Below are 22,876 nucleotides of genomic sequence, written 5' to 3'. Positions count from 1 at the left end.
GCCTATAGAGCTCTTAGTTCATAAGAGGAATGCAGTCAAGAAGTGAGTTTAATGTTATAAAGGTTTAAGAAGGGCGATAGACGATCGGTAAACAGAAATTTGAAAGGTAAATTTCAATGAATTTATTGAGACGACAAATCATCAACATTTCACCCGAAACACGTTCATTGCTGCGTCCAGCGTCTTCCGACGATCTTTACATCCAACACTGCGCTAGCCGGTCCATGTTCTCCACACTAAAAACTTAAGACCCCAGGGGCTATCTGTTCTATACGCTATGTGGCCTAAAAATAATAAAATAATTATAGCACTGTATATATTACGGTGTAACTGTTTTTGATGTCCAGCGGATAATCGATAAATTCAATTTCCGTTTGGAGAAATTGCATGGATGTTACTATTCCTAAGCTGCGGTTTGAAGAGAGGTAGACGTGAACAATTATACGCCTGTCTTGTTTAATATCGGATATGATGCGATACAAACTACGAAGCAAGGAGATTGATTTATGCTTGTGCATAAATGTGTATTGCAGGCGTTGCTAAAGGAACGGCACATGCTTGAATGCGCCAAGTTGCCAAACTATTCCTTCATATAGAATATTGGGAATTCGATTGCTGATCATTTCATAAACTTAAAAAAACTTGTAATATTTTATAGCTATATGGTAGAAATGTTTTAGACTATTTTTAAGAGGCAGGCGTCATCAGAGTTATGGAAAAAAATTGCGATATTCGTGCACCACACATTATTTTTAGAGTTTTCTGTTTTAAAATATGAAATTAACTAAATACGTTTCTATAACATATATAAAGTTTGATTTTCAATATATATGGGTATTAGTAAAAAGTGGTTTTAACAGAGTACGGTTTTATTGGCACAATATTTTTTGGCTACGAATCTTTGTCTATGATAGAGGTTTTATAGGCGGATATTAACTTGATTGTTTTTGCTTTGCATATTATGCTCTTCACTGACGTGGCAGTCCTTTAAGATAAGTTAACAAGGCTTTTCACTGAATTTCCGGTGCACGCGCGGTCGAAAAATCTTAATTATATCAATTTATTGTTTATATTAAAGATTTTTAATGAGATTAATATGAAGGAAACGTTAACACTGTTCACATTCATCGTTCAACTCAGCTACATAAGCTTTCTTCTGTTGCAATAAAATATGAACGATATTAACCGTTTCTATTCGTTTATCTCAAATTGAGAGAAGATTTTACTCAATCATTTTACAGGATATAATGAGATACGTAATTTCTCAGGCGCGCACATGCCATTTACATGTTCTCGGCTTACGGCCGCTGCACACGGGTTTGCCGTGATTGAATAATGATGGAATTAAATTGAAATAACAATTTCTTACGATTTTACGCAGTATTGTATTGACGGTTAGTATGATGGTTTTTTGGAAATCATTTTGGTGAGTGAGTAATTGCGAGTGGTAAAATGTGTTACTATTTTAGATTAATAATATTTTTAACCATATCTTCAGATGTACAAAAATATTATTAAAGACACTAAGCGTAGTGTCTTTAATAATATTTTATTTAGGTATAGCATCTCTCGTGGAAAGAATTAAGTTGAAATAATAAGGTTTGATAATACTGAAGGAAGATTAGATTAAAATTAATATCAACGTAGAAATGATTAAAACTAATATAAACAATAGCAAGTTAAAAAATTTAGTAGTTATTGTAAAATTTAAAACGATACGTCATTAAAATTTTATTTCAGAGACATCATCATTATCATCATTCCAGCTGTAAGACGTCCACTGCTAGACATAGACCTCCCCTATAGATGTTCTAATAAGACCACTTAGAAGCTGCTTTGATTTAGCGCCTTCGCACTATCTTAATTAATTCGTCTATGTCTACCTTGTAGGTGGACGTTCTACGCTTCGTTTGCCGGTTCCTACTCTCCACTTTAGAACCTTATGGCTATAAGGCCATCAATAATGCTCGCTGTGCAACCTAGCCTGCTAACTGCCTCAACTTGCCAAATCTTTGGGCAAGGTCGGTTGCTTTGGTTCGTCTATGTATTTTCTCATTTTTGATTTGATCTCGTAGAGAAATTGTAAAGTGGAATTCTTCCTATGGCTTGTCGAGCGACTGTAAGAGGGGATTACCTGGTTGCGGAGTCGTCATTGGTAAAGAAGAGATGTCGTAGACTTCCGTCTTTCCAGTGAGATAGTTTTTATACATTTAAACTTTGCTTGAACGAACTAACCCGTTGATATAGCTTTCATATAGATATTGAACTGCATTATAAGATTGCCTACTTTAGCCATTGGGTGAATGACCTGCATAAATGGTTACTGTATACAAAAAAAAAAGATCCGTGTAACAATTCATCTTCTGTTTAATTATTTTGAGTTCATACAATAAGTTGTTCATTTGTAAAATCGATTTCCATCCATTCCATGTTCCGATCTTAAGCACGGCAATTACCTGTATTGAAATCAATCATCTGTAACAATTTGCTAATGACCTATCAACAGTGGTGGAGGCCCGGGGCGTACGTATACTGTAGCTCATTAGCGCAGGAGAAACTTAGTCATTTTCCGCCCGTGGCGTTCTGTTGAAGCGAGACTTCATACTTTCCTTTATTAAGAGCCGGCATATTACGCGTTAGCGTTCAGTTAGTAAGTTCTTTATGTTAATTCAATTTGTAAATTCGTTTTAATCATATCTATAACGGTTATATCTCTCAGTAATCAGTATTGTTTTTTTTATAACTAGCAATAAAACCTTTATTTATGACGTTAGCGGGTTTTTGTATAAAATATTCATAAATAGATTTAAACAAAAAAACCTTAAGTCGTCCATATGTAAAAAAAATTGTGTCCTGTTAACTTGCATCGATCGATTTTAGAATTTACAGTTTAATGTATGAATGGTAGCAGTCACTGAATTTTAGTGATGTCTGTTATCGGGACAAATATCTAATATTTTTATTCCCATCTAACAAATATCTACTAGAATTTTTCCTGATTTCTTTTAATTAATAAATTAGGTTATATTTATAGCCCAGCGGTAGAGGTCTGAGATCAACGATCGCGGGTTCGATTCCCGGGATACAATATCGTATAATTCAAACTTTGTACATAAATTATATAAAATTGCCACTGTTCACAAACGAATTTGCAAAGGTTGAGCAGCGGCGTCGTCTGCGTACCATAATACCACACCGCGATCGCCAATTCACCTGCCAAGCGTGGCGACTATAGGTATTTTTGGGAGAGGCTTATCCTTGCATTGGAAATCTGTGGATAGGGAGGACGAAAATTTTAAACATACTTTGTGAAATAAAAAATAGTAAGGCGATGTAACTAATTACCTTAACATACTTAACGAACATGTAAAGTTGGTTTAGCAACATTTTTCTAGTTATAAGCTTTAATCAGACACCAATTAAACAACAAGGTATAAATACATTTGTAATGTCATCTACAAAACAACATCAAAGATCGCGTAACTTTGTAGTCTTTTTAAGGATCGATAGGTGTACTTATGGACTGTCAAAATGGGCCTCCCTCTAATTTGGTATTTTTACTCGTTACATCGTAACGGTACGATATATGCATGTAGTGAAAAAGGTTCGAAAATATAACCTTTTTACTAAAATATTTCTGGCATTATATATTCGACTGTCTTTTATTTACATTAATTTTTCATCAATATATGTAGACTATAAGCGATAAAAATGCTTTGGCACGTATATATGACATGAAATTCTTTTATATATCAACAGCTCGACATTAACACTAGTTAACACGATCACCTCTTATAAAATTTATAAAATATGAACATAGCACATAAATAGTGCAGCGAATAATGAGAGGAACCTTCTAGAATTCTTAATTGTTGCGTTAAAAATATGTGATTTAGGATTTGATTTAGGATCCGGAAAGAAAGGAGAAAAGCACTATGCCCTGAACTAGAAAAGATTAATTGCTAAATTAAAGTAAGAAACAACACTTTTTGCGAAGTTGTGATAATTCACTCACGCTTTCGTCTTTCCGCCCTTTTCTTCATAGTTCTTTTTCTTTCTAGGGAGCTATCTTTGACTGGTTCCAGAAGTGTGGAAGCGTTGTTAGATGTGACTTTCGAAAACTCAGCAGTGAACACTTGCGTAGATGTTGTAGAGCGAGGGTGAGTGTTTATTTTGCATAAATTACTGTAAAACAGTAGCGAACAAAATAATGTTCTCTAAACTTTCATATTTTCATTTCGTTTGTTTTCATAAAAATTTCAGAATTATATTTAATATCGGGGGAAAAATTTTCATTTATTTTAGGACCCATATTTTGGTTTCGTTTAATTAGTTTCTCTATATGGGCGCAGTAAAGTATAGAAAAGCGAAATTAAAAAGAAATATATACATATAAAGCACTATTATTTCAGTATAGTTCATATTTTCAGATATAACATTTTAACTAATAGTGACACCAATTACTCGGAGTTTTTTAATTTAACTAATATACATTTTCATGACCTTTTATGGTTTAAAAAAAGCAAAAGCAATTCTTTGACCATTTCGCGTTAACCAAATTAGTTGTTTGAAGGTTGACGTAAAAATATGTTAGCAGTAAAAAAGCAGTATAATTTTATTAGGCATGTGACATTGCGGGAACAGAGCTTGACGTGGCACCTGTCTCCGCCTGGCACTCGTCCCAATTCATGCTGAAACTTTATCGAACCAGTCGATAGAATAAATAATGCTCACGTGATTGATGAGCTGTGATGACCTACCATTGTGGTAAATCTGCCCTGGTTTCGTGTACGCTTTTATACGGTGACTACTTATTGGGTTGTACATAAAGTTCACATAGACTTTCCAGGGCAACTGATACAAAGGTATTCTTGCATATTTAACTTTTACAAGTATTCTGAGCATCATATAGCATTTATGTTCATATCAACTGTTAGACGTTCTTTGCAAGGCATAGGCCTTCACAAAGATCTCCACGATGACCGTCTTGCACTGTTCATATGCAGCCACGGGGTACGTCGGAGCTCCACATAGCATTATCCTTGATGAATGCTTTTATCAGAACTTCAACTGTGATAGCGAGCCTCTCAGATGTTCTTGACTTTTAAATATATTCTTATTAATTAACAACTCTAGGGTAGTCCAATGCTACTTAATAAACAGGTTGTGGTGTGGGGTCACTATAAGCCTTCGTCATCTGAATAAGTTGACTTCATATAGTCAGGTATGGGCTATAACGAAATAGAACCACTAGTTTTAAAGTCAGCGTACTTTTTCGGTGAATTTTTCTTATTTTAACACTCTTACTATAAACATAAAATATGAAAATTGTATAAAATGATCTATTTTTATAAATTTTGTCTCAAAAACCTTGGATATATTGTCCTCTAAGATTTATTAAAGACATTTATTTACAATCGTTCATAATATTAACATCTGTTCTTAAATTATCAAAAAACTACACCAACCTTCTGGACAAACTATTTGTTGTACATATTTTTAAGTGAAGTTTACCGTGTTTCTTATCTTTTGTCTAAACCTGATTTTTTAGAGAAAAATGGTGTAAATGATAGTAGATTGTTAGTTAATCAATAATTATGGCTTACATTAACTTACGTGAAGCCATAAATTATATTAAAAATCCTTTCTTTATTAAAACATACGTTAGTGTTATGTGTGATAGTTTTTACATTCATAAATTTATCTATATCATTAACCACATAGAATCATTTATAGTGACTTGTGTACGTCATTGGAGGAATGCGAGAAGAACTAATTTTGACAGAAAATTTTACCATATTTGATCTTTAAGCTACCACCAGTGTTACGTATGTAAGCGTACGTGCCCTGATCTAAAAAGAGCTCACAACAAACTTAGGCCGGTTCGTAATCAACATCCTTAATACAGTAGTAGAGTAATTTATTCCCAAGCTATATAATCACCTTAAATCCTTCAAATTATTATAGTTTTTTTTTTTATAAATTTTGGTAATTTATTGCAATCACATGAAAATGTATCGTAATACCGTACACAGTTATTTGCCCAGAAAAAGATACTAATTTATCAAGTCTAGTAAAAGGTACGACATTTTTTTTTATTGTTAACAATACGTACATTTCTATTTTGGTTATATTTATTAATATTCTTATGTACATGGACCGACCAGTCGTAAATATCGACTGTGTACCGTTATATCATTTTGTTCACGAAAGTTTTCTTTAACACTTACCTAATATTTCATCTAATACAAGTTATCAATAGTTATATTGTATAATTGTATACATTAGAGAAAGCCGGTTTTGTAGAATTATATGCAGATCAGCATGCTCTATGTGAATTTTGGATATGAAATGGTACATTTTATTATCACAATAATTTCTTTAGGTACGGTGTCCACAAACCCGTGCAAAGTTTTTAATGAATTATTGTCTGGAAATAAAAATAAATTACCGAAAAGGAAATATTGTTAAAAAATATAACTAACTTATACTGAAAAGGCCAGTATTTAACCATAACATCAATGAATAATGAACCATGGACTCTTTTGTTTTTTGGTAACCTTAGGTACATCCTAAAAGTAAATCCTAATTTATTTACATAGATTATATGTTCCTATATGTATATGCATGTATGTATGTATAAATATCGACTAGGCAGCGTCATAGTCATTTTTTCGCTAAAATTTTAAATAGCTATAACAATATTCATAAATATATGTATATAAAGATCATTTAAATTGATGTCATTGGGTTTAAACGTTGAGGTAAGTTATCAATAAATTCAAGTATTCTCTTTATAGATAAAGACAATGATTGTTTCATGTTTCAATTAAAATTATATTTGCATTTATAGCATGCCATATTTTTAAAAAACTGACCATAAATCATAATACAGTCTTCAGGTCTGTGTGATCCCAAAAGGTTGTTCATCAACCACGCATAGGCGTGAGTTCCATTGAAAGAACCATTCTTGGTTATGGAACATGGTGTTGTTAGGAGGCTTAATCACCTTCATTTATTATAATTATATTTGTCAGAATGCAGGTTAAAAGAGAGAGTCTAATAAAACAACCGTAGTAATATATACACGATAATTAAGTTTCAATAAGTATGTGTAAATTAAATTTGTCTTCGTCGATTCTATAACCAGCGGAAGACAGGCTATTCGCATAATTAACCAAGAGTTGTTAACTGAGTAATCCCTTCCTGCGCCGGTAAAAAGCAGTCTGCAATTGTCGAGAGTAAAAGTCAATTATACGGGCGACATCCGATGGTCTGAGTAAGGCGATGTCGTTCATTACTAGAACAGAATACTGGAGCGTGTCGCCATTTTAATTACCCTCGCCAGTCTTAAGGTATGTCTAAGAATGTTAAGGTTTATAAAAACGTTGAAAGATTGTTTATATTTTAACAATTTCCTAACATAAAGACTGTTTTATGTTTTTATATTCTGCACCTATTCCATGCTTGCTTAGCGAGTCGTAAAATATATGGACCTTCTTCTTTTCACCTGATGACCGCCCACTGCAGGGCATAGGTCCCCCCAAAAGACCATCTTCCTATCTGATCCTTTCTTAATGAACCTCTATTGCGAAAATATATATTCAAGTTAATTTCATGTTTAAGCCTTATAGTTTCAGGATTATCGTGAAGAGCCAGTGGCAGGTAAAAATCTTTTGTACATATACAGGAAAGGTTAAAAGAGGTGAATGTAGAGCTTATTTGTCAGCAAAAAATATTTATTTATTATGTATTTATTAAATGATTTCTTATCACTCTGAAATATATTACATTAATAATTGTTTTCTATAAGAACGTAACGAGCCAACTTCTAACAGTACAAGGACTGTATGAACAGGTAATAAACAGTATGGTTTTTTGTGTGATGAAATAACAAAATGCTGCAAGCGGTCCGCCTGGTCTCTTTCATCATTATCATGGTTATGTTAGCCGATAGAGGCCCACTTCAAGGCATGGGCCTCCCCCCGGGCCGTGCTGACCCTATCCAGCGACTTCTCGCGACCTAAGTACTTCACGGTTCCGTGGTTGGCCTTCCCGTGCCGCTTCTACCGGCTGGTGGTCGCCACGCGAGAACAGTTTGGCCCCATAAGCCATTGGTGGCACGAGCGATGTGTCCCGCGCACGCCACTCCTGATGAGAATTTTTTTTTTAACTCACAAATTTAAATTGGTAACTTAATTTAATTTCGGGCAAGTTTGGGCACCTACCGTGGGGTATACGAGATATCTATTCTGCATAAATGTTTGATGTTATTAAACAACTTTTACACTAGTTTATTGTTAACATGATCTTCGTACTATGTAACGCGACAGCATGCACAATTCGTTTCGCTTGATGTCGATATTTAGTGCCGTGTCATGATACCCTTGTATGTTAGAGTGGACTGCGGTCTCATTAGTGAGAGATAGTGTCCGTGGGTATAATTAGGTCTCATAAGCATCTGATGACAGGTGCTTACATGCGGCGACAGAGATATATTATGGTTTTCTAATTGCTAATATTGTTACTTGCGATACGCTCATGTGCAGGGAGGGGTACTCGGCGCTTATCTCTGACGGGCATACTGGCCGGTGGTATCTTAACGTCTCATCTAGCTGACTCGAAGCATTTGAAGCTTTACTTTCTTCATCTTTGAATTCATTACGTGATATTTCTCTTTCTATTTATTGTTAATTTACTAAATCATGGTTGTGTCTGAAATTAATCTATCACTTTTTTTTTATTACTAATATGAGATTCGTGTGCATATGCATTTATTTATTAACTACAAATAGGCAAAAGCAAAAGGCAATTCATAACATAAGTTTACACTAGTTTCATTTAACTAAGTACAAAATCAAAACTGCTTATTGCAATCGTTTGTATCTAATATTGTGTCATGTTATTCATTGAACGCCTGATAAACGAAAATTATTTTAATAATTATTTTTGATATTATTTCATTAATACATAAATTTATTCCTTGTTCTAGTTAAGAATATCTCATAAGAAAAGTTTTTTTTTCGGTGTAAATGACTATTTTCTAATTTAGAAACCGATGTTGTTTGGAAATCTTTGTATGTTCAAGATGACGTTTTGCGTCTGAAATGATGAATGTGACGACATTTATATTTTAGTACTTATCACTCTCATCTTCTATTTTTTTGTTTTAATTCCTTATAAGTGACTTTATGGTACCTTACAGATTTTTGTCAAATTAGATCTTGACGAAATAGTATTTTGTTTATAAACGATAGTAAAGACACAAACTTTTTATTTTATAATAATTTGACAATACTAAAAAGCTTTTCTGGGCAACTGACATTTATTTAAACTTAATAAAAATGAATCGCCTAACCTAGTACTAAGCTTATTATTTAAAAATTATGTATATATTCATTAATTTTTTTATATTATCTCGAATGGTTCTGTTACATCCAGCCTGAACCCTTTACATTTACCTTTATCTTTACCTTTTCCGCTCTTGCACACTCATTGCATTTCCTAGTGTCTCGTAAACGCAACTACTCCGCTTTCATTCTTACTCCGCCCTCCTGTTTAAATTCTTTTATGTTTTTATATTTATTCAGTCTTTTCCTCAAGTTCATTTCGTATTATTACAAAAAAATTTAAAAGCGTTTCTCAACGGAGGCTCATAACAGTTCATATAATGTAAATGTAAGAACGAGACATTTATATTACCGTGCATACGACAGAATAAAATAAAATACTTATCCTAACGTATTACACATTTAAAGACAATCATAACCAAAAAAGTCTATAAATATAATAGAAAAATACCATACATCATGGTGCGCAATAATAAAAATATGATCACTAAAGCCTTACAGTGTACGAAATCACTCCAAAAAAACCTGTTATATTATTTTATTAATGACTAATGATGACTGCGGACAATAATTTTCTAAATAAAAACTAAACACATCGCAATTATCTTTGACTGATCTACTTCCGGGCACTTATTCAAATTATTCCAACTGTTGGTAATAACGAAGTACTCTTTATCGTACCCTTTCGTATCTACGACTAAGTAAAAGGGACGAGTTATTTACCGGCACGTCAAATCCCCGATAAAAGAAGCAAGTAAACAAGCGCGCCCAAGCACTAGCTAGCGAGAACATGCTCGATGTCTAATCCAACGGTACCCTGTGTACTATTTATCTGAAAAGTCCTCATTTGTTTGGCGCAAATGCACAAACAGCATAGTAATCGTTAAAAGGAACACGGCTTGTACTGCGGCAACAAAATATCGGGTCGGTTTACTTTTGTACTTTAATGTTATGATATTTAAGAGTCCGTTATGCGTTTGTAACAGAAATATACTCCTGTTGGATTGTGGGACATGGATCTTGACTTTGTAATAGAATTTTATAGCCAGCTAACTATTTTAGGTAAAATAGCAAATTTTTTAAATTGACAATAAAATTGACGGTTTTTCGGCTATCAGAATCCAAAATGTTGACGTAGCAATAGTATCGATTTTTGTAAATAAGATAATCATCGTCTCCATTTCCAATAAAGTTGTCTTGTATCCAGTATCTTCCGACAAATTTGTATATACACCTTGTTGGTGGGTGTACTACGCTGCGTTCAATGTAATCAATTAAAAAAAAATTTAGTGTAATTAATATTTTTTTTTATCCACTTTAGATAGTTTACATTTTAGTAGTAGATAGTTTACGTTTATCTTTATTTCTTGTGATAATCTTATGTACTTTGCTATTTTTCTTGAATTTGTTGTGTAATTTAAAAAACCCTCCTTTCTAGAAAAATCAGCGGGCTGTAAAACATTATCCGGATCTAATGGGAATTGGTTTCTGATCCCAATATGTGCCAGTTTTTTGACGATATTTTCCTTTGCCGTTTCTGAGCTATGTTGAACTGGTAATAATTGTTCATTGAATCCTTATCGGTCATTGAACTCCCAATCTACGATCAAAAGTCACTACTCATTAATTGTGTAAAATGTCAAGAAAATTCTGATTGATATACAATTACCGATGAAAATAATTTGAAGTAGTGCCTTTATAAATACACTTCTAATTTTTATTTAAGAAGTTCAATAATTTATTTCTTTGGAAAAAATTTTACTTTCGGTCGCATATAAATTTAGAATAGAGTTTTTGCTGTCCAATTTAGTGTTGTAATCTTATTGGCGTTTTGCCAAGTGATTGCGGATGCAGAAAGTACATTGCCCTAATGTAAACATCAGGCATTTATATACGTAAATGCAAAATAAGCTTTTTTACAAATATTTTTTATTTATTTATCCTCATATCCCAACATTTACAGTATTCGCTTGTTTACGCCATGAAAAGAATTTCAGAAGATCTGAATTTGTTACAAAGTGGAATAAAATTGAACTCCCTAAGTATAGCAACGTTTAAAACTAAAGCTATTTAGGAAGGTCTATATCCCTGTGCCAAAAATAAGAAGAGTGATAGAGTGTTTAAAAAATTACTAGGGTACCGAAGGCGTCCTGATCAAGTCCACAAGAAGCTCAGAGAAGTTTTTTGTGGTCACTATAAAAATATCTTTAGTACAGTAATCGAGAAATTTTTGTTAATTTTTTTTACAGCTTATTGATTAATTAACTTTTTAAATTAATTTTTTCAGAGACATTATAACCAAGAGTAATGTTTAACATAGTATACATATAACAGCAAACGAATCACAAAACAAATGACACATGAATTTTTAGGCTGTAAGTCGTAACCTTGATTACAGACAGGAGCTTCAATCTGAACGTTAAGGTAAACTGTTCCTAGAAAATTGAAAGTAAATCTTCCGTTATTTCAATTGAATCTAAATCATAGTTGGTTATCAAGACAATAATCATAGATCATTTTCTAATCTATCAATTCATCTAATTTGCCCGACGTACGGATGAGATAATGTCATAGTCTATTGCTCTGGGAATGTAAAGTTGCGCATCATCATTTGTATTTGATTTATTACAACAGTTTTATATACTTAGTCTTGCCATAAATATTTTTACAAAGTAAAACAATTTTTTATTGTACGTAACAATTATTACTATTACAGTGTATTAGTTTAATACACTAATAAAAACTATATAAATATAGATAGTTTACTCGAAGTGGTCTGCCTGCAATGCAGTCCTTTAAACGGTGAGACCAGTTATCAATAGCAGTACGCACTCTTCCTAAGGAAAAATTCTTCAATATCAATCAAATCAATACGTGGGGATTGTTTTAGAGACTCCAAATTATCAAGGCGTTCAGAACGAGCTTTACTCTAACACTGACCATAAACCACAATCCATTTGATTAAGATCAAGACGAGATGAAGGCCAGTCTTCAGCTCTGTTGAAGTCAGGAATGTTCGTTTCTAGCCAAAATTGGGTGGATTGAACTTTATGACCCGGCGCCGTCTCGCTGAAAAGTCCATTGTTCACAAAAAATATAGCTCAGTCAGTCCTTTATAGCTAACATCCTACCAAACCATTACTGAAGTCGGATAATGCCAACGTTGTACTCTGTTTACAATTTAGGAAGCTTCTTTAGAGCTTTCTTCATAATATTACTACGGTCATTATATTGCTCAATTTACAAAAAAAATTTGACTCTTTATTAAATTTTTTGCTGAAAATAGGTTCATTCATTTCGAATGTTGTTACTTTGTGCCCTATTAGTTATAACTATTCCGTAACGTTAGACATTATTTATAATAGTTATAAAATAAGACGAAGAAACAACGTTCCAAAAACCTGTCATTTTTTTCACACGAGGCTAGTATTTACTACCAGTATTTACGAAGGTTCGCTTTTTTGTTTTTTGCCTAACTGTTTCGAATCTTATATCACGTAACATGAGTCGGATTAGCTTACGAATAGTAGACGTGTATTGTTACAATTGAAAGGCTTTTATAATCCCATGAAATGCTCACCATGAAATCATTTACTTTAGAAGTCGTCTATCACAATGTTATGGAACAATATTTTTATACTTTAATCGACGTAAATGTTTTATGTCTGTTTATATCAATTTTTCAGTATTGTAGTCCATCAATTTTTTTTCTGTTTTAGTTATATGTAAGCTTTGTGTTTTTTTTTCTCTCCTCGTGCCCGAATTAAGATAAAAGACGCGAGTGCAACACAGACACACGTATTTCATTAAATACATGTGATTATTTATGTTAGACACATCTGATGGAGTTAGAATTATTGCAGCGGAATTCTGATCTTATCTGCAATCAAGTGCAGGTAAATCTGTCACAGGATGAAGTATCGTAGCAGCTGGTTTTATTCCTCCTTAGTAAAGATTTACTATGGTCTCAACATACAGTTTCCACACGTGTGTTAGTTGGTTAGGAAACAAGGAATATATTTGGTTTTAAAAATAAAAAAGCATAAAAAAAGGCTTATCTGACATAATTTCTGTTTCTATTTTAAGACTACAGGAACTTGACTTTAGAGAAGTGTGAAATATACTAACTAAAATATATAATTTTAAAGAATATTTATGAAGGAAAGAGAGATAACAGTGAAGCATTTAGCTTATTGTACAGTGTATGAAAAATAAGTTTTCTGTTACAAATTATTTTGTGTAAACAAAATTATATTAGAGTATGTGTTAATTATTTTAAAGCTGGATTTAGTTATGCACTCTTTATTAACGTTATGTGTACTCATTTTTGGAAAAATGAGTTAAAATTTATACCAGTTTTTTGTTTATTTTATTTTGTTTTCGGCCATAAATAATCGTGTAGAAGAAATTTTATTATTCTATAGATAACGAAGACCGAGGATGAATATGTATGTTAGTCCCGGTTTTAAAATAGTTTTATGGTAGGACACGCTGTGATTATAATTTGTGAGACAGCTGACGAATATCAGTTTTGCTTTGCCGCGAATAGACTCGGGCAGGAGCCGAGGTCACTGACGTGTAAACTGTTTGGACTTCTTACGCAATCCACATTTCCTACAGTTTATTTCCAAAATATTATTTTCTTTATTGTTAATTTTTAATAAGATAAAGTAATATATTCACTTAAAACACTAAAATTGTTAACAATTACTTTCGAAGCAGTTAGCATTTGGCATTCCTGGTTATATAGATGTTTATAAATAATTTCATCAGAAAAAAAAATATATTTGGTCATTTTAAATCTAGGGATTTATAGTTCACTTATCAACATTCTCCTTTAATCTTCAGATATCAGTATTGTTTCAATTACTGAGTGAAAGGTTCATCGTTACATAATTTTATGCACTTAAACATTACGAGTAATTTAAATTCGATACATATTCTATCTAATTTCTTTCTTTTGATGTGTAGAGGAGGTACGGCCTGTGCGGTCGAAGAGATCTCGATTCCTTGCTGCTCTCGATTCCGTGTTCAGACGCATTCGCGGAACAATGCGCCGGCGCATCGGGGTCACTGACCCGCCGCGGTCCGGACATAGTCCGTCGTATGCTATACCTGGACTTAATTGTCTATAATAATTACTAAACTGAGCGATATTAATTCCCTTTCATTTAGAAAGTACTAAAAATACTACTTATTTATTTATTCCTGATATGGTGGTTAATAATGATTTATGAATATGATTTTCTGATACTTAATCACATGTTTAAATTACGTTGAAACTATTATTGATATTTGTTTAATTAACCTCAGCTTTATTTTTGGTCTTATATTATTCGAAATTATAGTTTAACTTTCAAAGAAAAAAAAAACAAACATCGATGTATTCCATTTGTCACGTTGCCCGTGATGTTTAGTCCTAAAATTTCTGTATAGATCAGAAAATTAACGTATTTTACCATTTTATCATGCTGTATAGCGATGCGTAAAACACAAATGCATAGTTTTAAATCAATACATAGTAAAATAGTTTTTGTTATGTGTAGGAATCTGTAAGCAAACATTTCCTTAAGTTTCGTATTTATTGCGTTATAAGGAATATTGAAAAATGAATTTTGAAGTAGAAGAGGGAACTATGAAGTCCAAATCATTTGTATACATATAACATTATCTACAAATGTTTGAATTATAACAAACGATCATTATTTGTGCTTGTAAGTAGTTGTCACGAAACCTTTGTACAATATATTTTTTTAAGAATATTAAGACGATAAGTACATACATAGCTATTTTATATAAATATTATGATTGAACTATCACATAAGTAATGACATTATTTACGGACATTTCAAAATTGCACAACATGTCACATATAAAGAGAAAAACGGCGGAAAACTTTAGTTTATAATAACCTTTATATTTCTGTAATCACAGGATAGCTTCTGAAGTGTAGTGTGTCGGCGAAATCAAGGCGAGATGTCGATCGAGCCCCGATGAGTTACGCGATTTAGTAGCGAGCAATAATCAACTCGATTCGCTCCGCTTGCTACCGACTGATTTGTGGTCAATCCCTAATACGAAATCACTTCTTCCTTATACATTCGATTTATTGTTTCCTAGTTGAGCTATTGCTTTTGTGTTGTAAAATATAACAACAAATTGCTATCGATATTTGTTTTATAACATTGTGATGGAGTGATCTGTTTATTGATTTTAAACTATGTTACTTTAATTCCCAGATTTAGTAAGTACAAAAAAAAATGTTTTAAAAACAGTATTTATCCATTGCACTCCAGGTGATCTTAAGCTTGCTTATGAGGCTCATTGTAAGCAACCATGTCTCGGATCCGTATGTCATCACTGGTAACACATTTACAAAGAGCTTCGTCTTCAGACATTATAGTATTTTGAACGAGTAGAAATTTCGGAGATTCCCGAATGTTACCCATACGAGCTGGAATCGTTGAGTGATCTCTTTCTCGAAGTGACCGAAGCTGGATGGTTTTTGTCTCAAATATATAAAATCTTCTATAACCTCGAGCGTAGCATCTCCGACATTTATTTTCGTAGGCGCGACGTGGGCACATTTTCATTTATACAGATTTATTTCATTTATATTGTAAACATTATAATTTTTTGTATTTTGGATATTAGGTAGGTAAAAGTATGAGTTGCAGACACGTGCTCTTTAACACGAGATTTTTTCAGTTGTCGTTAACCATATTCATTTAATAGCAATCGGTCAAGTCGCCCGAAATTAGTTACGAGTAATATCCTTCATACATAACGGCTTATAAATGACGTATTCACATGGCTGAGGCATCAAGCAACCCTGCACCGCAATCGTTGACATCCTAAGCTGGGAAACTCTCTTGAGGTCCCTCACGTAGTCAATCTGTGGTGCGTTCTCCAGAGTTACCTAAGAGTTTGGCGTCTATTTAGTCCGGTGAAATAAATGAATTAACAATCTGAGCCGAGGTCTAGACTAAGTCTTTCAGCGCTCTGTTATTTTAAAGCCAGTGAAACTTTAAATGTCAAAAAGACAAAGAAATGGCCGCGATAAAATATCGATAATTTATATTAAAATATCTCGTACATCAAAAGAAGTGTTCTTGTAATATATTTTAGATTAACGAGATCAACGTTCTCCGTAAATTAAAGTTGTGATTGAACTAGAGTGGTGCATTCAAAGTAATTTATTTCACTATGACGAGCGGATAATGTGCAATCTATCTTTATAAGATCAGTAAGAGTGGACTGACTGCCTATATACACATTTCGGCAATCGCGTATTCTGGTCATTAGTTTACGGAACTTAAATTATTAAATGGCTATTTTTTCACATGACATATTCCTTGTTTCGATATATGTAATAAAGATCTAAAAACAATAAAAAATGTAAATATTGTTTTCGCTAAACCATAATTCTTTTAGTTTTTTCAAATATATAAAGTGCGAGAGCTGGTTCATAGCTCCGTAACTTTTTTTAAATTTTCTTTGCAGTTAACTGCCTTCAATCACCATCTATTAATTTGACAGCCATTAGGCTTTGCACCATTCGAACTGCTACCCCCCTTTCAACATACTCTCCAGATTTGGCCCCCTGCGAATTTTTCTTGCTCTGTCCAAGCCTGAAGAAATGGCTGGGTAGTAAGAGGTTTGGCTTGACTGAAGAGGTCATTACATGCACAGAAATATACGCCTAATTTGAGGGTCTTGAGAAAACTTATTATTTGACAGGAATTAAAAAATTGGAAAAATATTGGACGCAATGAATTGATCTAAAAGGAGATTGAAGGAGGAGGAGGAGTTGTAAAATTAAAAAAAACTTACTGGCTGATATTTTTTTATTTAAGTAGTCGCGGAATTATTAAAGTTCCTTGTTATCTTACTTACTTTGTTTTTGCATGTGTTATGTTTATACGTTAAACAATAGAATAAAAAAAAATAAGAGTGACTCGCACTTGGCCATTTTTTATTTTTAAAACCGACATCCGAGCGTGACGATCCCACGCGGATGCAGCTCAATGGTTTTAATATTTAAGCATATCTGGGTCGAGTATTTAGTGCCGTACAGATGCGGCTGATTGATAGCAATCATGCGCTATAAAATGAAAAGATCAATAAATTTGTCTATGCCCATAAATCATTTTAATGCGCAACTATTTCTTTTTCAGGTAAGTGGATTTCTTTGTTCTCATCTTCGGTGAGCTGCACAAATAACATGTATTTGTGTTTAAATTGTTCAAAATTGTATTCAAGTGTTACAAGTAGTAATAAATTACGCCGATGATTCTTTTTTAGCCTAAATATTGACGGGTACCTAATCGCATCGTACCTGATGACATGCGGTAATGTAACCTTAGTTTATTAGATACAATGGCCCATAAGTCACCTATTATTATCGGCATCGTTATTTCATCCATAAGATGTCTACTGCTGGACTTAGGGTTCTCCCATAAATTTCTTTCAGCATTAAGGTCTTGCATTGAGCATTAGTATCCGTGTAGTTACTTTCGTTCGTGTATGAACCTCCTCATACCAAATTTGATCTACGTTCATAAAGTATTTTTGTCCAGTTACTCTCTATGTAATACATCGCGAGTGACTATGGTAAAGAAAATGTGTGATCGATTTAAGTAAGTAATTGTTTAACTTGATACCATGGTAAAAATTAAAACTAAATTGTTTATTTTGATTGTTTTAGATTTCGTGGATATTTAGCTGTATGAAATATTTGCTTTTGGGATCCTCTTTTTTTAGAATACGGTAAAGATTCGATAAACCAGTCTTTAAATTTTGAAATATCTTTGTTGAATGTAAATAATTTTTTAACTAATTGTTTATAGGCAAAGCGTTTGACCTCTTTCACGCCAGATATTATGCGATAACGAGATCTGCAATTGTACATGCTTATTTGAGCAATTTAAAGCCTAGAAACAATTTGTGACTTCGATCTTTTATTCCTTAATGATATAATTTTTATTAAACATATTAGTGTTTACAAATTATAAATATTCATTATAAAAAATACTGGTTTAATTAATAGATAGGTTTGCCTGGAGATATATATATATATATATATATATATATATATACATATATATGTATATATATATATATATGTATATATATATATACATATATATATATATATATATATTTATATGCATTTATATATATATACATATACATACATATATATATAACATCATATTATATATAAATTTCATCATAGAGGAGATGACACAAAAGTGGCAAAATAGATTTTAACGTCCAACAGTGTTTCTTGCAAGTTACGGATTTAACGTTTAGCAGTCGTTTCCCTGTTGCGTAAATCTTTCTTAGAAACAGCCCGTTTGGCAGTGAACAGTGTTGTGGGCATAACTTTAATTTGTTACCCTGCTAATTAAGCTATTTATTTTCATGTTGAGTTGCTTTTAGCTATTCTAATGTGATAGCAGATAGCGGGTTTTTGTAATGGTGGTAGTAGATTAATAAATAGTAAATTGTAGAAAAGTATGCACTTTTAACATATAACCTTACGATATTAACCATTTTATAAAATAAATACTTGAATCTAAACAACAGAATCATTGTTTATAACAGTTAAGCAAATATATACGGTTTAAGGTAAGTAATGAAAAAGTTGTTAATCGACTAAAGATCTCGAGTAAACTTGGTAATTTTTCTTATTGTTGGAACATTTAAAACGTTTTGTAAATAATTTTAATTTATGTATTAAATAGCATTTATCGTTGTTAGGATAGCAGAGCTATAATAAATGCTATTAAATATTATGAGTGGCACTGTACGCGGGAGAGCTATAGTTAATTTTGGGGCGTCATGCTTTCCTAGTCTCGCATCCACTAGGAAGTGCGCTGGCCTATTTCAGCAGCGGCCCTTTGTTGCTATTCCAGTTTATTTATATTTACGTCGCCTTTCGTAACTTTACAACACAAGATTTGGATGTGTCCATTTCTTGTTTCTGTTGCAACTGTAAGGGTTTTAGCACACTAAAGTTTCAATGGTATGTGATATTGCCAGAAATTTTAATTTTAATGAATAGAGGTCTTCCATATAAATTAGTTAAACCTATTCCAGAAGAATAGATTATATCCTGGAAGTCGTGCTTAATTTTTGTTACTAGAACTATGGAATAACAAAAACAACATAAGTGGAATTAATTCAAAGACGCTTTTTTAAAATTTTGAACTTGAGATGAAGTGAAATAAATAAATCATATTTTGTAAATACAGATGTTTCAAAGGCATTACAATATTATTTTTATTAGATATATTGGGCCTGGATTTTTATTATATTATTGTATTGTTGTATTGCTCATAGTTGGGCAATGTGCAAAAAGCCGTAAGGTTTTGTTTTATGTGGAATAGAAGGTAATGTATTCTCAGTCATTATACATGTACTGATACAATTACCAACATATCATGGCAGTTACCTTGCACGTTACGCCGTTCAACAAAGGCGTTATTAGCTAGGCTATAGCAACCGACTTCTCTGGCGCCTTTGTATCGGAATGCTCAAAGATATTATCGACAAGTGAAAGCACAAGTCAAGATCTCGTAGGTATCCTTAAGCCAAGTCACTCCATGGAGCTTCCCCTGAAGTGACCTGAGGCTCTCGGCGGCCTCCCTATCTGGAGAAATATTCGTATGTACTTTAGTCGAGGTTCTCTCAGGACCTCTAGAGCTTCGCAATTTTACAAGAGGCTTTAAGCTTGGCGCTCTTTGCGCCTTGCCGCCTCGAACGTCACTTGGGCAGGAAAGTTCGAGCCATAAAAAAGCCGTCCCAGAATTCTTCGAAATTTAAAAAGTTACGTTTTATGTGAGTGCATATTTATTACATGCTAGTGTATTTAACCCTAACGCTATTAACGACCTCCCCGAGGCGTTTGTACAGAGCAACGCTGTTTAGTATTACGCTGATATAATAGTTTACGTGTCGGCTTCGCGTACATTCATGTAACGCTTCTTTTAGTAGGTGCACGATGTCGGATGAGTGACGTGGTTGCTCGAGCGCTAGACGCGTTCATCGCGCCTCAGGGAATATTTAAATGTTCTTTCATTGCATAATTGAATCAAATGTAAACATGATTTGCATTTATTGAGTCATCATTGTTATTTTTAGTTAATATTGTTAGATAATCTTTCGTTAACTTCTTTTTACAGTTCTTGCTAATTTGATGTTTACGTTGGTTATGAAAATAAATTGTTTTATTGTTGTTCAATGAAATAGCTTTAAGAAAAATATCTTAGTATTTTATTTTTTAAATTTCTAGCAAAAAAAGATTGTACATAGTTTTTAATTGCTAGGAATTTTAAACGGTGTTATTAAACAATAACATTCAAAAGAGGGTACAGTACGCTTCGTCATTGTGTATTGGGTAGATGTTCTCCAGCATATTTATTTCTGATAAATATCAGTTTTTGATGTTTGCCTTCGCCACCTGTTTGCGGTGATGAAATCGTACCTGATATATAACGAGAACCTGACTGTACATAAATTTGCAATCTATGGTCTAAATCACTAAGATGCGAGAAAAGCAGCGAATATTTTGAAGATAAAAATCGTTTATTTGTATGTGTTCGCAAATTAAACCAATCGTCATTAATGTACATTGAATATGGGTTGGAGGAAGTTAAAAAACTATTCTAGTAAAATGGACACATCATTGACATCAACATGTAAGTATGTACATACAATATGTAAGTCCTTAGGAGGTCATTTGAACAGACGATTTATAAGGTGTCGAGAGTTAAAGAGACGTTAAAAAAGCAAAAATAAATAGATTGTTCGCCTAATTAATTTTTACTAAAATACATGAATGTATTAAGTGAATAGAGTATTCATAAATCATTAAGGTTTACCTCTTCTATCTCTACGTTCTATTACCATGACATTGTGTTACTTGTTTAGGTATAAAATGTTAGTGAGGTAAATAACGTTTACTATTAATTGGAATTTATTGTCTTCACATTCCTGACAGCTATCATTAATCAGTCCTATATACTTGCAAGCAATGATTAGCCATTAACACCGTAGGGATGTATTTTACTAGTGTAGTTACGCAGATTATGTTGTTTAGAAATATTTTCACTGTTGGGACAAAAATCACTTCACAAAGTCAGAGCATAGGTTTTAATCCACAAACATTCGGATTGATGTGTATAGGAGGGATGAACTAAGAACGAACTAAGAATATGAGTCCTTAACTTACCTTGAAAGATGTATGTTGCATAAAATTACATCTTTTACATTTTTATAAGATATAAATATATTATATATCCAATAAAGACAAACTTTTAATGATATATGTAGTATATTATAAATATTGCCAGAGTATTTAACGAAATGTAAGCATGCATATATAAGGTGTTATAGGTGAAAAGGCTTTGAAAGGTTTAATGTATAACTTATTATCTGTTAATAAATAACGCAGTGATGATATAGTAACGATAATATAGAAAATCGATTTCAAATTTCCGGTTAATACATATTAATTTTGGTTTAATTATTTATCGTTTATCTGTCCCTGTCGCATAATTATTGAAAAAAAAGAAAGAGTGTTCATATACAGGAAGACTACAAATAAGTGTAAACGCTATGATGCTTTTTTACCCCCTTTGAACTTTTTACACCTATAAGCAATCATCCTATACAGACGTTTCATTGCACGATTCTAATCCACATATTAAAACAATTCAAGTGTGTATTGTTCAACGTATATCTACACTACGGTTGTAATAAAAGGGTGGGTAACACATAACCCTTGCGATTTGTGTTAGGTACAGATATTCATTGTTAATAAAGGTAAGGAAATTATTATTGTGACGTGATGGTTAAAATGGAAATTGCAGAGAAAGTATTAAATGCGATCAGCTAAATCAACATGAATGGTATACACGATTTGATTTGTTAATAAAATATATTGTACGTCTCAGTCACGGAGTAACGAAGTAACATCACTATACACTCACTACAGGAGCGAATTATCGACCTTTGCCCGTTTCCCACATTTCGATACGTTCGCTGAGAGGCGTTAGAAAGCTTTCTTATCTGCTATAAGCGAAACGGTGGACGCTTTAAATTGAGTGCTGCGATTTTTAGCGATAATGTTCGCTGTGATTAATTGAACTACGGCGCGATTTACCGCCGACTTGGTGTTTGGGATGTAACGTTTATTTAATAAGTTGGAATTTAATGCGCTATAAAAGAGAACAGAGAGTTGTTTTATATGCTATAAATAACTAGTAACACATTCTCCATGCTTGTCATTTTGGTATATGAGATGATACGTCTTATTAGAGGGAGGTAGCTTGATGCAAGCAGCGAAGCTTGGTCATTGTGGCGGCCTATTCTTTGCAATGGGTATCTAGCTGCTGACATGACGATGATTAGCCTATTGATTTTTCGCTATAATATATTCTACACATAGAGTTAATATCGCGCTCTTTTGATAATATTTTTGTAAACACGTGAAAGTGACAGATGATTATATTTGGCTC

General features: G+C 32.8%; 1 protein-coding gene across 2 annotated transcripts in view; it reads left to right on the top strand.

Moving 5' to 3' along the window:
* The window catches only part of Jupiter (microtubule-associated protein Jupiter), a 141,876-nt gene that overhangs the window by 8,244 nt on the left and 110,756 nt on the right, over positions 1-22,876 (top strand). For both annotated transcript variants that reach the window (XM_068763689.1, XM_068763690.1), the window contains exon 2: positions 4,062-4,160. In XM_068763689.1, coding sequence (XP_068619790.1) covers positions 4,062-4,160 — 99 coding nt within the window. The remainder of the gene's footprint in view (positions 1-4,061; positions 4,161-22,876) is intronic.

Source organism: Battus philenor, unplaced genomic scaffold (genome assembly GCF_028537555.1).
Source record: "Battus philenor isolate CCGP_79_NKW_IND1 unplaced genomic scaffold, ilBatPhil1.0.hap1 SCAF_18, whole genome shotgun sequence".
Classification (NCBI taxonomy): Eukaryota; Metazoa; Arthropoda; class Insecta; order Lepidoptera; family Papilionidae; genus Battus; species Battus philenor.
This window is presented reverse-complemented; position numbering and strand designations above follow the sequence as displayed.